We start from the raw sequence: 17,061 nt of genomic DNA, 5'->3' as shown, positions 1-17,061 counted from the left end.
TGAGGCTCAAATGAAATAATGCAAGTGAGAGTGATTTGTAAACCACGTGTATCATCCAGAGGTAAGATATCACTGTATGGTTATTATTATTTTGCCTAGAAAACATCAAGATGTGGAAGATCAGAGTAAAGCTTCAATCAAAACCAGATAGCTGCTTTTACTGAGCTCTCCTTTTTTCTTCTCTCAGGGGAGAGTGTTGTGGATGGGAACTTGAAGTTTGCACCTGACCTGGGAGGGGATGTGTGACCTAGCAGAGCTAATGCAGGCTTGGGAAGAAGTCATGTGTTCCCTAGCATAGGTTGTCATTTTGTAAGGAATAGAATCCAAATCTTAACATGAGGGGCAATATATTCTTTTTTTTTTTTTTTTTTTTTTTTTGTGGCATGCGGGCCTCTCACTGTTGTGGCCTCTCCCGTTGCAGAGCACAGGCTCCGGACGCGCAGGCTCAGCGGCCATGGCTCACGGGCCCAGCCGCTCCGCGGTATGCGGGATCTTCCCAGACCGGGGCACGAACCTGTGTCCCCTGCATCGGCAGGTGGACTCTCAACCACTGCGCCACCAGGGAAGCCCCCCGCAATATATTCTTAACGTGAAACCAGATTTTACTGGCTAGAGAAAAATTAATCCTTGTTATAATGAGGTGTGCTTGCTTTTTAGATAACTTGTGAGGAAACTGGCTATTGCACAAAAAACTACTCCATTCATGAAATCAGAGAGCTCCTCCCCACTTAGGATCTGGTAAAAGCTGGACAGAGGGAAACTTCTATCAACATTTGGCTAAAATCTGAAGCTTGAACATGGGTTGAGAAAGAAGAAGAAGAAACCTTTTTCTTCTTAAGTCCTGGGTCTTTAAGGACTCCTTTGCTGTGTGATACAGGGATGAGTTAAATAAAGCAGCAGTCTAGTCCTTTTATTCTGGACTGCTCTGTCCAGAGTTCCCTGGCCAGACAGGAAAGAAATGGTGTAAATCTCCATTATAGCACTGGGAGTGACTTTTTTTTCACTTGGGGAAGCCTGGAGAGGCAGGAGGATGCTGCCAGGGGCTGAGATATGGCCGTGGATGGGGGAAAATGAACTTCTCCCCACCTCCTTGGGTTTGCTGGGAGGAGGCACCACTTTGATCTACTGAGCTACAGGTGCTCTCCTGGTAAGAGAGAACTTGAGGTTGACTTATCTGAATTCTCACTCCCTACCTCCCATGGGGAGCAGAGAAATTCCCATTAGGACAGAAAGGAAGGCTCTTGTTATCACGCTGGGAACCAGGAGAGCTTTTTGGCCTGGGCCTTGTATTCATGAAGGCCCTCAAGTATAGATTTTGCTATTATTGCCAAGTAAGGTCACATTGTCTTTGCATTTATTGATTGTATTAGAAGTTTTGGTTGGTTAAAAATAAACAAAAAATATATCAATGTTTTATATATACACTACCAAATGTAAAGTAGATAGCTAGTGGGAAGCAGCCGCATAGCACAGGGAGATCAGGTCAGTGCTTTGTGTCCACCTAGAGGGGTGGGATAGGGAGGGTGGAAGGGAGATGCAAGAGGGAGGAGATATGGGGATATATGTATACGTATAGCTGATTCACTTTGCTATACAGCAGCAACTCACACAACATTGTAAAGCAATTATACCCCAATAAAGATGTTTTTTAAAAATACCAATGTTTTAGTAACTCTGTTCTGGCACTTATTCATTTTCTAATATACCCACAGTGTGAAAAATGGAAGAAGACTAGCCCTCTCTCACTCTTTGGGTGGCCTTGCCTGCCACATGCAGATTGTAGATAGAATGTGAAATCAGTTATGACAGTTGTAGAAAGTTAACTCATGGTTTCGTATGTTCTGGAACAGTGTGGAAACTGCATTTCCCCTTTCAAGAAAGGCACTAAAAACAATGGGAAACCGTGAGTGCCAGTCTTATGGACCAACTTATTAATATCACAGAAAGCTGTGACCTCACTCCACACCCAAGCAACTCCAGTCCTGCTGGGCTCCTGAAGCACTCCCCAAAGAGCAGAACCCTAGAGAACTGTCACTGTTTGACCTTTCTGGAAGATCCCTGGAAAAGCCCCACTCACAGGCCTTGTCTTTATCTGGTCAGTGAGGAAAGCCCTATCATCAGGGCATTGGTCAAATAATCAGTGACAATATTTTAAGATTGAAGCTGCCCAGAGTGGATGGACCTAGAGACTATCATACTAAGTGAAGTCAGACAGAGAAAGGCAAATATCATATGATATCACTTACGTGTGGAATCTAAAAAATGAGTATAAATAAATACATCTTCCTTTTAAAACAACAACAACAACACAACATAGAGCTCATACCAACAATTCCATTCCTAGGTATATACCAAAGAGAACTGAAAACATATCCACTCAAAAATTTGTACGTGGGCTTCCCTGCTGGCGCAGTAGTTAAGAATCCACCTGCCAATGCAGGGGACACGGGTTCGAGCCCTGGTCTGAGAAGATCACACATGCTTTGGAGTAACTAAGCCTGCAAGCCACAACTACTGGGCCCGAGTGCCACAACTACTGAAGGCCACATGCCTAGAGCCCATGCTCTGCAACAAGAGAAGCCACCACAGTGAGAAGCCCATGCATGGAAGAGTAGGCCCTGCTTGCTGCAGCTAGAGAAAGCCCGCGCACAGCAACGAAGACCCAACGCAGCCAAAAATAAATTAAAAAAAAAAAACAGTTTGTACGTGTGGGAACTATACTCAATATTTTGTAATAACCTATAAGGGAAAAGAATCTGAAAGAAAAGATATATATGTATGTATAACTGAATCACTTTGCTGTACACCTGAAACTAACAGAACGTAAATCAACTATAATTCAAAAAAAAATTGTGAGAGTTTGTTGCAGAGTTATTCATAGTAGCCCCAAAGTGTAAACAACCGAAGTGCCCTTAAACTGATGTGTGGATAAATAAAATATGATATATCCATACAATGGAATATTATTTGACAATAAAAATGATATAAACTGATACATGCTACAACACGGACGAACCTTGGAAACGTTATGCTAAGTGAAAGAGGCCTGATACAAAACTCCACGTGTTGCATGATTCTATTTATATGAAATATCCAGAAGAAGCAAATCCATTCGAGAGACACTGGGGGAGGGATGAATGGGAAGTGACCGTTAAGGGGTACAGAGTAACTTTTTGAAGTGATGAAAATGTTCTAAAATTAGGTAGTGGTGGTGGTTACACAACCCTGTGGATATACTAAAACCCACTGAATTGTGCACTTTATATTTTTTTAACTATATATTTTAAAATTATTTATTTATTTGGCTGTGCCATGCGGCATGCAGGATCTTAGTTCCCTGACTAGGGATCGAACCCGGGCCCCAGCAGTGAAAGCGCTGAGTCCTAACCACTGGACCACCAGGGAATTCCCAAGAATTGCATACTTTAAATGAGTGGATTTTGTATTACGTAAATTAGAACTCAATAAAGCTGTAAAAAATAATAAAAATAAAACCAGGTTCCTTTTGTCTCTCCACATTAAAAAAGAAAATAGAAGCAATGATTTCTACCCTTGGGTCAGTAGTTCTCAACTGGGGGCGGTCTTGTCCCCGAAGGGATATTTGACTAGGTCTGGAGACACTTTGTCACAACTGGGGAAAAGGGTGTTACTGGCATCTAGTGGACAGAGGCCAAGGTTGCTGCTAGCCATCCTACGGGCAAGAACAGCCCCTCACAACCAAGAATGACCTGGCCACAAATGTCAATCATACCAAGATTGAGAAATCCTGCCCTAGATCAAGGTCCATGAGGACAGAGCTGGGAACATGGTGCACCCGGTCCCTCCCACAGCTGCCAAGGTCCTTTGGTGCAACAGCATCGCCTGTGTTGAGGGCAGTTGTTAGAATCCATCCCAAGAAACTCCCTTTTAAAGCAATGGTAAGGACGTGAACCACAATCATCTCTCTAGGGGTGTCCTTGGGAGAGACTTCTGTCTGGTCTTAGATCCAAGAACAGTTATACTGCCCTGAGTAGTCTATCTCTGTTTTATCTCATGGACACTGTGAACTCTGGAACTGACTGCACTTTCCTTTCTGGGTTGGCTGCTAAACAGTTTTGAGCCAAACTTGTGGCCCAACCTTAGGAAGGGCATAGGTCTTATATTTTGCATTTTAAAGTTTCATTCTTGGCTCTACTTTATATCCTTAACTTTCTTTTTCTTTTAAAAAAAATTATTTTCTTTCTCTTTATTTCCTTTGCTCCTACTTTTTCCCTTTTTTTGGTTTGTTATGTCTTTGTAAGCTATTTATGCTGGGCAACAAGAAACGAAACACCAAATTAACAAATATAAACAGCGAGTCTCCCCTTAGCTCTGGGATGGAAGTTCATAGGGCAGAGTGGTGGGTAGGTTACAGAAGCATCGTGAGGACCGCGGGCGGGGGCCGATGACTTCCCCAGAGGATGCCCTTGTCCTTGCTCCAGAAGCCTGGCTGGATGGTGAGGGGGCAGGATGGGAGAAAGTAGGGGGATTCTTAGAGGAGGTCAGCTGTTCCTGGGTTGCCGTGTAAGACACTGTGGCCTCTTGATGTTGGAAGGAGCTGGGCTTTCAGAGGACAAGTCACAGATGTGGGGACAGAGCTGATAAGGGAGGGATTCCCAGCTGGGCAGGACTGGGTGGTGTATTAGGGTGTCTTGGACCGGGAGCCAGAGATTTGGCTTCTAGGTTTCAAGTCCCAGCTCCACCCTTGTTGGCCAAGTGACTGCAGTCACGTCGTAGCTCTTTAGTTTTCTGTTTTTACTAAGACATGGTAGTAATACCTGCTAGGCCTGTCTCTACGGTTGATTTGATGACCAAATGAGATCATGAAATTGCTGAAGTGCTCTATTCATTGCTAGGCTGCAAACTTTTTCTTTTTATTTGTTTATTTATTTATAAAAATTGAAGTATAGTTGATTTACAGTATCATGTTAGTTTCAGGTGTACAGCACAGTGATTCAGTTACACACACACACATATTTAACTGAGTGTATATATATATATATATATATATATATATATATTCTTTTTCAGATTCTCTTCCTTTATAGGTTATTACAAAATATTGGGTATAGTTCCCTGTGTTCTTTTTTCTTTCTTTCTTCTTTTTTTTTTAATGTTGAGGGACAAAACTAATTGTTCAGTTATTGTGGCTATGATTACCATTGTACTTGTGGAGATGTTCTCATTTGAGGTCTTTACTGTTGCCAAGGCTCTGGGTTCTGCGGGGCTGGTGGGCAGACCTGAGGGAGACCTGGCTGACCCCGAGGAATTAGTTAAAACTTACACAGCAATCCAGAGGAGAAAGTATTTGTTAATCATTAAGTTACATGTGGATGTACGCAAAACGCTCCTTAGACTTTCAGAGCTAAAAGGATCTCAGGGGGTTGGAGAGCCAGTCTCCTGCCCCAAGCTCACTCTCCCAGGAGCTCTTAGCACCTGTGAGATCTTCGCTTACCCATTTTCCCCACGAAGTGAAAGCTCAGCCCAGGAGAGTCAGGAAGGTCTGGGGTTCAGGATACATGGATTTCCTAGACTTACGTGTGTCTTTGTGATCTCTAGGCTGGAGGCCACCATAGTTCTAGTTCCCTGGGTCTAACCTCATGCTTTCAGCTGCAACTTGAGACCCATTTCATCTTCTCTTTGTGGGCTTGGCTGACAGCCACGGATCCCGTTTCTCTTTTTATTATTCTTCAGTTCTTTTTCCCTCTCCTTGTCTCCCCTCATGTCCACCCATCAACCCACACCCCAGATACTGCAGCCAACCAATTTCCATTTTCATCTGAATAAAAATGTTGTTATGAGAAAGGTCACCAGACATGATGAAGAAAGCCCGCTCCTTGCCCTAGAGGCTGGGAACGGAGGGCCTCCTAAACCTCCTCTCTACTCAAAGTAGTAACTTTCAAGGTACTTTTCCTTCAATCCCATACTTTCTTCAACCTTGGTATCCTTTGGGTAGCTTTTTTTTTTGGTTTTGAAATTTTATTGTCTTCCCAGACCAGGGTGGAAATGGACATGGTGAACTCACCTTCTCCCTCTCCCCTGATTCATGTGACAGAATACTGATTTTTATTATATACCAGACACTGTGCTAAGTGCTTTTCATACATTATGTTATTTAATTCCTACAACAACCCTATGAGGTAGGAATTATCTTTGTTTTACAGACGAGAAAACCGAGTCTCTGAGAGGTCAGAGTCACACAGCTTGGTGGTGAAACCAGGAGCCTAACCTGGAGAGTGATCAGTGGCAGGCAGCTGAGGTAGAAAGGGCATTGGACTTGGGGTCAGAGGCTTGGGTTTGGGTCCTGGCTCGATTACTGACTAATGGGACTTGGGCAAGTCACACCTATCATATGTCCCGGCCTCAGCCTTCTCATCTACAAAGAGATAATAATAACGCCTGGTTCACTAGGCAGATGATGGGATTTAACTAAAGTGATTATTCAACTAGGGCTAGACTCAGCAGATGCTCGGGCAATGTCCGCTGTAGCAGAGCTGCACACGTGTGGCAGGCAGCCCCGCAGCTGGCCCCCAGCCACTCTACCTCCTGGCGCTCAGACCCTCATGTAATCCCCTGCCCTTGAGTAAACAGACACACCAGGTCCTTGACACGTTGGGGCTCACAACGTGGCAGATGCCTTTCCTCTGAGCGAGTGAGGGAGCGTGAGAGGGAGTGAGCAAGATCACAGGCACAGTCTTTTGTAACCTGGACATTTTGGGGCTAAAATTAGGGACTTACTTCTGATTGATTGTGCACAGCAAAAGTAATGGGTTGTTGGGCTTCCCTGGTGGTCCAGTGGTTAAGACTCCACGCTTCCACTGCAGGAGGCTCGGGTTCGATCCCTGGGTGGGGAAGTTCCACCTGTCACAAGGTGCAGCCAAAAAAAAAAAAAAAAAAGTAATGGGCTGCCACTTTTGAGATTGGGTTACAAAAAGTCTCTGACTTCCGGGCTTCCCTGGTGGCGCAGTGGTTGGGAGTCCGCCTGCCGATGCAGGGGACGCGGGTTCGTTCTCCGGTCTGGGAGGGTCCCGCGTGCCGCGGAGCGGCTGGGTCCGTGCGCCATGGCCGCTGAGCCTGCGCGTCCGGAGCCTGTGCTCCGCAACGGGAGAGGCCACAGCAGTGAGAGGCCCACGTACCGCAAAAAAAAAAAAAAAAAAAAAGTCTCTGACTTCCATCTTGCTGGCTCACGCTCCCTCACTCTCTCCCTCGCTCACTCACTCGGAGGGAAGGTAGCTGTGCCATGGTATAAGCTGGAACTGATGGCAAGGAATGGGTGTCCCCAGCCAGTGAGCGCCTGAGACCTGCCAGCAGCCCCAGGAGTGAGCCTTGGAAGCAGGCCCTCTTCCAGGGGAGGCTTGGGATAAGGGCATCCTGGTTGCTATCTTGACCGCAGTCTTATGAGAGCCACAGGCACCCACCTAAGTCACACTCGGATTTTTTTTTAATGTTTTTACTTTGCAGTTGTCAACCTTCAGATATTTTTTTAAATTTTTATTTATTTATTTATTTGGCTGCTGTTGGGTCTTCGTTGCTGCACGCAGGCTTTCTCTAGTTGCAGCAAGCAGGGGCTACTCTTTGTTGCGGTGCTCAAGCTTCTCATTGTGGTGGCTTCTCTTGTTGCTGTGCACGGGCTCTAGATGCATGGGCTTCAGTAGTTGCAGCACGCAGGCTCAGCAGTTGTGGCTCACGGGCTTAGTTGCTCCATGGCATGTGGGATCTTCCCAGACCAGGGCTCGAACCCTGCATTGGCAGGCGGATTCTCAACCACTGTGCCACCTGAGAAGCCCCCACATTCGGATTTTTGACTCAGAAACATTGAGTTTATAAATGCTTGTTGTTTCAAGTTACTAAATTTTGAAATGATACAGCATGGAAGGCTGCGGAGGGGATGTGGTTTTTCTGGGAGAAGCAGAGGAGACTTCTTAGAGGGGGTGTGTCTGTGCTTGGCCTGGAAAGGTGGGCAGGACGCAGACTTGAGGAGAAGAGGAGAAAGGTTCTCAGGCAGGGGAATGGCAAGCAGGTGTATTCCAGGAATGTGAAATCTGGTCTGGCGGAAATCACCTCACCTACCTATGGACCTGATGGAAACGTCCTACCTGAGGCAAGGGTGGGCTCTTCCCTGTCAGGCGTGCTCGGCTCCGCCCTTAATTCACTGAATGATCCAGGATGAACCAAATGAGCTTTTCCAGATCTCAGTTTCCTCCTCTGTAGACTGGAGTCTGGACAAGTAGATCCTTCAAGTCCCCTTCCTTTTACCATCTCCTCACCCACAGCTCAGAGAGAGGGGATGACCTGGAACATGGCTACTCAGAGATTCACCACACGGGGGCGATGTGATACCATTTTGAATACCTCCAGAGTTACACTGCTCTTCCGGAAAAAAGTCTGCCTTTTTGGGTCCATTGCCTGGACTCTCTACCACCTCCTTCCTGTTTTTTATTTATAACTATTTTATCATTTTATTTTATTCAAATACTATCTTTTATTTCACTTAAAAATTTTAAAGTGGTAGAGCAAAAATACCTAAGGCAGCCAGGACTTTGGTGTGAAATGAGATTTTAAAGAAGTTCTTAATCTACCTAAAATCTAGTTTCTGAGAATGAAGCAATGCATTCTGTGGTTAAGATTGATTGCAGAAATTTTACTTCAATCAAGAGAACTTAAAATTTTTTTTTTTTTTTTTTTTTTTTTGCAGTACGCGGGCCTCTCACTGTCGCGGCCTCTCCCGTTGCGGAGCACAGGCTCCGGACGCGCAGGCTCAGCGGCCATGGCTCATGGGCCTCGCCGCCCCGCGGCATGTGGGATTCTCCCGGCCCGGAGCACGAACCCGCGTCCGCTGCATCGGCAGGCGGACTCTCAACCACTGCACCACCAGGGAAGCCCGAGAGAACTTAAAATTTTATAGAACTTTACAGGAACTTGTGGAAATGCTCGACATCGTAAATCTGGAAACAACCTAAGTGTTCTTCTCATAGCCTTTCTATGACGCATATGTCTGAAAAATGTGCACTGACTGACAATCGGAAACGTTCGCTATTCACCAAATTGCAAAATTAAACTATTGATAAAAACATTTCCAAAGGCACAAGTAGGCATAATTGGTTGAAAGTAAATCAGATATTTAAAAATACCAAATATGTTAAAACAAATTCCATCTTTTTCTTTTAATGTTTCATATATGATTTTTTCTTATTGTGTGATCAACGGATCAAAAACACACTTAAAAAACCCACAAAGCAAAGATATCATAGTAGACACTCCAAGTGCATTCCATCCAGAGCATATTATTGTTAATACTTCGGTGTATATCTATCTTAACTATCTATGCATCTATTTATTTATCTAAATATATATTTTATATTGAGAATGTACTGTTTTCTACCTTGCTTTTTATCACTTAATAATACATTGTGAACATCTTTCCATGTAAATAAATTCACTTTTAAAAACAAACATTTTCTTTTAGAAATGTTTTAGACAGAAAAATTGCAAAGATAATACACACAGCTCTTATATACCCCACCTCCGGTTTCCTTTATTAGTAACATCTTGAATTAGTATGATACATTTGTCACAATTAGTGAACCAATACTGATACACTATTATTACCTAAGATCCAAACTTTATTCATATTTCTTTAGTTTTTGCCTAATGTCCTTTTTCTCTTCCAGGATACCAGTACATTTAGTTGTTATGTGTCTCCTTAGTTTCTGAGACATTCCTTGTTTTGGATGACTTTGAAAGTCTGAGGAGTACTGGTCAGATATTTTGTAGCCTGTTCCTGTACTGGAATTTTCTGATGTTTTTCTTATGATGAGACTGGAATTAGGGGTTTTAGGAGGGAAGCCACAGAGGTGATGTGCTGTTCTCATCACATCAGATCAAAGGTCAGATCACTATCACCTGATTTGACACTGCTGACGTTGACCTTGATCACCTGGTTGAAGTGGTGTTTGTCAGGCTACTCCTCTGTAAAGTTACTCTTTTTTCCTCCTTCTTTCCAGAAAGTTCTATGTATAGCCCACACTTAAGGAGTGGGGAATTATGCTTCCCTCCATGAGGGCAGACTATCTACATAAGTTGTTTGAAACTTTTAATAAATAAATATATTACAACCTAAAATAGAAAATGACCCAAATAAACAAGAGACTGCCTTGAATTAGGAGGATCTCATAGAACCCCAAACAGGAGGTGAACCTGTGGCAAAGGCTTCTTTCCTGGCTAAGTGGTACGCATCTTTCTAAGGACTAGAATTTCTCTCTGGTCCTTATTCTTTGAGCCACTGGGACTTGAGGCATCCTCTCTGGTCATCTCTGTCACCCCCTGCTGTCGGGGACGTCATTTACCCCAGCTGAGATCTGTTTCCTATTTCTAACATCCCCCTCAGCAGCTGGGGAGTGGGTTGAACCCCTGGGCTGGGTTGGGAAGTTCTATCAGAAGTCAGAAGTTGCTGTCTCAGCAATTTCTTTTCTCTGAGTATTAGCACTGTTTTACAAAAGGATTTTGAAAAAGTGCTTCCCTTGCTTTCCAGGAGCTGAAAGGAGAAGCTTAGGGACTAATTCTGGGAGCGGGCCACCGGCAGAGGGCAGCCCCTGGGGCAGTGGGCTGAACAGTTCAGCAGGTAGATGTTGGCCAGGGAGCAGGAACACTTGGTTCCTGAGCCCAGCTTACTCAGGCCTCGCTGAGGGACCACGGATACATCCCAGACTCCTCTACATTGTGGTCTCTCTGTTGTCCTCGGGGTGCGGACTCCAGACCCCAGGCCTGACAGCAGGGAGTTAGAGAGGCTTAGGTGCTGCTTCCTTCTGCCCCATCACCAGGCAGAACTCTCTTCCCCTGACTACTTCAGCTTCCCCGCCTCTGCTCTGGGAATCAGGCTCTGGGGGGAGTGAGCTTCCCTCATGTGCTGCCAGGAGGGCCATCCTGGGGGCCATGGGGACCCACGTGCAGGTAGAAGCCCCACCTGCCTTCTCTCCAAAGCCTTTGATCCCGTGTGTTCTCCTTCTCCCGCTCTTGCTCTCACTCCAGCTCTGCCCCTGCCTCATGTTGGATCCATTTGTCTTCCAGTCTCCTTCTGCCGGCTTTATTTATTCTGACTGCACACCCACCTTTCTGCCCATATCCTCCACCACTTTCTCAAAGGAGAGCTATTCTATCTGTCCCAGTGCTTTGCTCCCAGAACCCAGAACTCTGGTGAGTGAAGCCAACCATCCCCGTGTCTTTCAAGTTCCAGCCTCAAGGAGGGCCTGCTGTCCCCCTCTGCTCCCCTGGTTTCCCTTCTTTCTGTCCTGAGGCGTTTTCTGGGAGGGAAGTGCCCCCAGCCCGGGTGCTGACCCATCTCACTCCTGATCCCTGGGATGTTCTTGTGGACCGTTTCCTGTTGCTGCTGGAGCCTCTGTTTTTGCCCAGCTGCCTCCAGTGCTGCCTGAGCTCCCTGCTGGCTCCTTCTCCCAGTCTGGCCTTGGGGACATGGCAGGTGGCAATGTCACAGCGGTAACTGAGTTTGTTTTGCTGGGGTTCTCAGGTTCTGGTTCCCTCTGGGCCCTCTGTTCTGGGGGTGCTTCTGGTCTACCGGGTCACCTTGCTGGGCAACTCGCTGATCACCCTCCTCACACTGGCAGACGCTGCCCTGCACTTGCCCATATGCACTTCTTCCTGCGCCACTTCTATGCGGTGGAGCTCCTCTACACCAAGACCATCGTGCCCAGGATGCTGGCCGACCTCCTCTCTTCCAGCCCCACCATCCCACCCACCGGCTGCTTCACCCAGCTGTACTTCTCGCTCTCTGTCATCGCTGAATGCGGCCTGCTCACGGCCATGGCCAGTGACCGCTATGCTGCCGTCTGCCAGCAGCTGCATCACTCCACCCTGATGGACCAGGGAGCGTGTGTGCGCATGGTGGGCACCTCCTACCACATGGGCATCATCACCGGCACCATTCACTCCATCTTCATCTTTACTTTGCCTTTCCCTGGTGCCAACACCATCCATCACTTCCTGTGGGACATCCTGCCTGTGCTGAGGCTGGCCAGCTTGAGCACCTTCTGGGGTGAAGTGGGCAACCTTGCCCTCACGATAGCCTTTATCCTGACCCCCTTCTCACTGACTGTAGCCTCCTATGCCTGTATCCTTAGCATCATCCTTGGGGTCGCGACATCCCAGGGACGTCGAAAAATCTTCTCTACCTGTTCCTCCCACCTACTTGTGGTCATGTTCTTTTTTGGGACGGGGACTGTTGCCTACATGAGGTCATGGGCAGGCTCCTCCCAGGACGGGGACCAGATCCTTGCCCTCTTCTACACAGCTGTCACTCCCATGTTTAACCCTTTGGTCTACACTCTGAGAAGCAAGGAGGTCACGGGGCAATGAGGCAGCTCGTGAAGAGGTATGTCTGGAGCCCTTGACCCCCTCAAGTTCTTGGAGATAAGGGCCTGATCCTTGGAGATTTTCAAGGAGGAGGGCGCAGCTGAAGTCCCTGCTCTGGGTGGTGTGGATGCCAGCTCGAGGGCCCAGGGCTCTGACCTGCCGCTCAGAGCTCGGCTTCTGGGACCTGTTCTTACGGCCTTGACCTGACTTGTGTGTAGGTACAAAGCTGGAGAGACATGCACTTGGGGGAGGTTGAGGAGGTGCCCGTTTTGTGCGATGATTGAGCAATTCTGGTCTTTCATGAGGCTCAGGGCGCCTTCCTGGGCTACGATTCCTGTAGACTGTGCTTCTCCCCCTTCTCCCAGACTCCTCACTGCAAGCATTTCTCTTTCCCATCAGTCACCTCCGCTACCACATGAGCTCCTTTACTTCAGGTGCGAGGTCTGAGCTGGGGTAGGAACAGGGCAGGGAATAGTTGACCTGGCTTTGGTGGTTCAGGTGCCGAGTCTTGCTTGGTGTTGCTTTAGGTCTGGAAGCATCTGTCTAGTTACTTTGTTGTGACTTACAGGTTCTCTCCCAGGATCCCTGCGTTGTTGATATTCTCTACTTAGCTTCTTTCTCACCCATGGACTGACTTCCTCTTCGTCTCCTCTGATCCTAGCGCAGAAATGCACATACATCTCTAGACTTTGACTCTGATCAGAAGGTCTGGTCTGGCTCCTGGACTCCCACGATGATGCTTTTGTTTCTTGTAAACTGTCCACTATTTCTTCTTGAAGCCACCTTAATTTGCCTGCCGGGAGGATCTAGCACCATTCTACTTTTCTTGGGAAGCCCATTCTTGCTTGTTTATAAACTCTCCTTTAGCAGTAAGCTGCAAGAGGGACAGTGTAATATAAGCAGGAAAATCACTCTCAAGGCACAGTACATGAGAGCCTTTAAAATAGCATTGATTTTCATTTCCAATTTACAAAAGTAACACTGTTAATTGCAGGGAATTTTGCATCCAGAAGAAAAGACAGTAACTATTAATACTTCGGTGTTAATAATGCCCTTGGGAAATTATTGTGGTCTGGTTTCCCTCTGTATATGTATATATACGTATTTTTAAAAATTAAAAAAATGGGATTATATTGTGTGAATTGCTCACGACTGTTGTTTTCCACTTTATCAAAATATATTGTAACGTTTTACCATGTAAGTAGGCGTCTAAAGCATTATTTTAATATCTATATAGTTGGATACTAAAATTTAAAGCAATCTTCTATTATTGGAATTAAATATTTTTGTTATTGCTTTTGCTGAGATAGATATCATTGCAGTTATATCTTTGTATATTTATGCTTTTCAGAGCACAAACTTCTAGAAATGGAATTGCTGAGTCAAAACATACACACAATTTTAGAGCTTCTGAAACATATTGCCAAACTGCCCTCCAAAAGAATTTTTGTTGTTTTACAGTCCAACTGAGGGCAGTCCAATTTTCAGGGCAAGGAAATGGACTAAGAGTCAGGAAGGGTTAGATAGCCCGGGGAAGAACAGGGTGGGGAAGGAATGGATGTCTAGGATCTTGCAGTGCAGAAAAGACCTGATGAGAAGGACATGAACTCACTTTCCCTCAGTCTACCAAGGACTGGTTGAGACATACTTGGACTGAGAGTGCAACATGAAGCATCAAAGCTAGACTCAAGGAATGACTTCCTGATAGAGTAGGTATCTGAACAAGACAAGAGGAGAGACTTTTTCCTCATGTTCTGAGCTAAGGGTGGAGGCAAGAGGAGGAGGATGTGTTGAAATTGGACGGGCTCAGCCCTAAGTGGCTTTGTGCTTCTTTCACCTGAGGTGGTGACCATCAGCTCTGGAGGCTGAGGTCCCCTATTTTCAGGGACCCCAGACAGAGTTGCCAAAAAAATACTGGATGTTCAGTTAAATTTGAATTTTGGATGAACAACAAGTAATTTTTTGGTATAAGTGTGTCCTGTGAAATATTTGGCCAGAAGGATTTAGCACCATTTTATCTTTCTCAAGAAAGCAATATTTGGGACATGCGTACGTTAAAAAATTACTCTTTGTTCATCAGAAAATCAAATTTGATTAGATGTCTTATATTTTTATTTGCTACATCTGGCAACTCTATCCCCAGGTGCTATTCAAGCAGGGCTGGAACTGCAGTTGGAGGTGAGGATCTAAGTAGAAAGCTCTGATCATCTCCATTTAGGAAGAAGGAAGCCACTTGGGAAAAAGAGTAATTTCCTCTGATGTGAGTCCTTTGTTTGAGCAGAAACTCACTCTTAGTCCTTGCGTGAATGCTGGTCTTCCTGTAAGTGCAAAAGAGGATATGGAAGGCTGGGGATGGCGGAGTCCATGTCTGTCCTTGGGAATAAGGGGCATTAAAGAGTGGAATAGGGTTCCTTAATATATTAGAAAGTTTAGGAGTGCAGAATATGGAGCTGGCTAAGGAAGGTTTACCAGAAGGCTGGTTATAGATAGCACTATGGCACAGTGGTTTAGAGCTTGGCTTTGGTGCTAGAAAGCTCCAAGATCCAATCCTGACTGCCATTTACTATCTGTGAGATCTTGGGAGGTTTCTTAACATTTTTATACCTTAATTTTTCCTAACGTGTAAAACAATGATTTCCATCATTTCTATGCTTCACAGGATAGTCGTGAGGATAAAATGTAGCCTTCCCAGTCATTCTTTGCTATATGGTCACTTAGCATCATCTGAAATCAACTTATTAGTTTATGGTTTCTCTCCTTTCACTAAAATACTTGTCCTATAAAGGCAGGGATGCCGCCTGTCTTGTTTACTAGTGTATTCCTAGTGCTTAGAACAGTGCCTGGCACATGGTAGATGTTCAAGAAATGTTTGTTGAATAGATAAATAAATATTAAAAAAACTGTTCAGCACAGTGCATGGCAAATAGTAAAATGTTAAATAGTTTATTTTGATTACTAGTATGATTGGTACTGCTATCATTTGCATCTCTGTGAACTTCAGTGAAAACTTGCATTGAGGTTTTTAGACATCTTAAAAATTTGGGAACTTTCTTCATTAAAAGAATTTCACTAAAGTTGCTGTGAAATCTAAAATGTATGTTGAAGAGAGGTAAGGGAGAAGCTGTCTGTGGGATTTTGAAGAGAGGGGATTTGGAAATGAGGAAATCCTCATACAAGCTGTGAGCGGGGATAACTCAGAAGGGATCAGATGGGCCATTCCCTATGGGCCTTGGGAGAGAAGGAAAGGGGTAGCAAGTGAACAGTTCTGGGTGGAGAAAAACTGCCTCTGGTGGCTCACAGTGTTGGCAGGAATCCTGGAGAACCAGGCTTAGAAAATCATCAAGAACCAAGAGAAACTCAGAGATCAGAACCACGGTCAAAGTCGTACCACAGGGGTGGTCTGGCTAGGATGCTGTTGGCACTGCCACCATTGGTTATTGGTGACTTCTCTGGCACTGTGTGATGCGGCTGCCTCTGGGTCCTGGATGCCACCGTTGCCATCACCAAAATGAATTGTAAACTTTACTCTCTGCATCACTTGCACCTGATTTAAAGTCTTAGGCAGGGGACTTCCCTGGTGGCGTAGTGGTTAAGAATCTTCCTGAAAATGCAGGGGACACAGGTTCGAGCTCTGGTCTGGGAAGATCCCACATACCGCGGAGCACTAAGCCCATGAGCCACAACTACTGAGCCTGTGCTCCACAACTACTGAGCCTGCATTCTAGAGCCCACGTGCCATAACTACTGAAGCCCGCGTGCCACAACTACTGAGTCTGTGTGCCTAGAGCCCGTGCTCCGCAACAAGAGAAGTCACTGCAATGAGAAGCCTGCATACCACAACAAAGAGTAGCTCCTGCTCGCTGCAACTAGAGAAAGCCTGCGTGCAGCAACAAAGACTCAATGCAGCCAAAAAAAAAAAAAAAAAAAAAAAGTCTGAGGCAGATACATCCACTGGGACTAGCTAAGGTCACAGACCTGTGTCTTGGTTGCCAAGAGTTTAGGGAAAGCCAGTATTTTGGCCTCATTGGCTTCTGTAGGGGAGGGTGGAGTTCTGTTTCCCACAAAGCTCTTAACCACCAAATCAAAGTAAATGGCAAGTGAATTCTCAGCAGTGGGGGTAAATGGGTCGGCTGATGAAGAGAAGCCCCTTTTGTTGAGTTCATACATGGCCTCCTTTCCTGCCATTATGGCTATTCTATTCACAGCCCCATTAAGAATGAACTGGGTGGGCTTCCCTGGTGGCGCAGTGGTTGAGAATCCGCCTGCCGATGCAGGGGACACGAGTTCGTGCCCCGGTCCGGGAAGATCCCACATGCCGCGGAGCGGCTGGGCCCATGAGCCACGGCCGCTGAGCCTGCGCGTCCGGAGCCTGTGCTCCGCAAGGGGAGAGGCCACAACAGTGAGAGGCCCACTTAACGCAAAAAAAAAAAAAAAAAAAAAAAGAATGAACTGGGTGTGATTTGCTGAGGAAAGGGGTAGATGCAAGGTGTCTTCAGGGTGTGCTTGGGTCCCATCTAAATTTAGCACTTCTGCTTGTTGATGAAGTGCTACTAGAAATACCTAATTTTCGGCTGATGGATCCGTTACATCCAATCTATGGTGAGCAATACAGTTCAATCGTCACCTGGTGTTCAGTGGTCAGGTGTTCAGTATATATGTTGCCTACAAGGAGCCCGA

General features: G+C 45.8%; 1 protein-coding gene across 1 annotated transcript; it reads left to right on the top strand.

Annotated features, from left to right (window-relative positions):
• Positions 1-11,487: 11,487 nt before the first annotated feature.
• OR10P1 (olfactory receptor family 10 subfamily P member 1) lies at positions 11,488-12,422 on the top strand (the record flags this gene model as incomplete). Its single annotated transcript, XM_079715309.1, is given in 4 exon segments — positions 11,488-11,555; positions 11,557-11,659; positions 11,662-12,379; positions 12,382-12,422. Coding segments are annotated over 4 exon segments (930 nt in total).
• Between the last annotated feature and the right edge of the window lie 4,639 nt (positions 12,423-17,061).

Source organism: Hyperoodon ampullatus, assembly GCF_949752795.1.
Source record: "Hyperoodon ampullatus genome assembly, chromosome: 11".
Classification (NCBI taxonomy): Eukaryota; Metazoa; Chordata; class Mammalia; order Artiodactyla; family Ziphiidae; genus Hyperoodon; species Hyperoodon ampullatus.
Note: the sequence above shows the minus strand (reverse complement) of the source record. Positions and strands in the feature narration are given on the sequence as shown.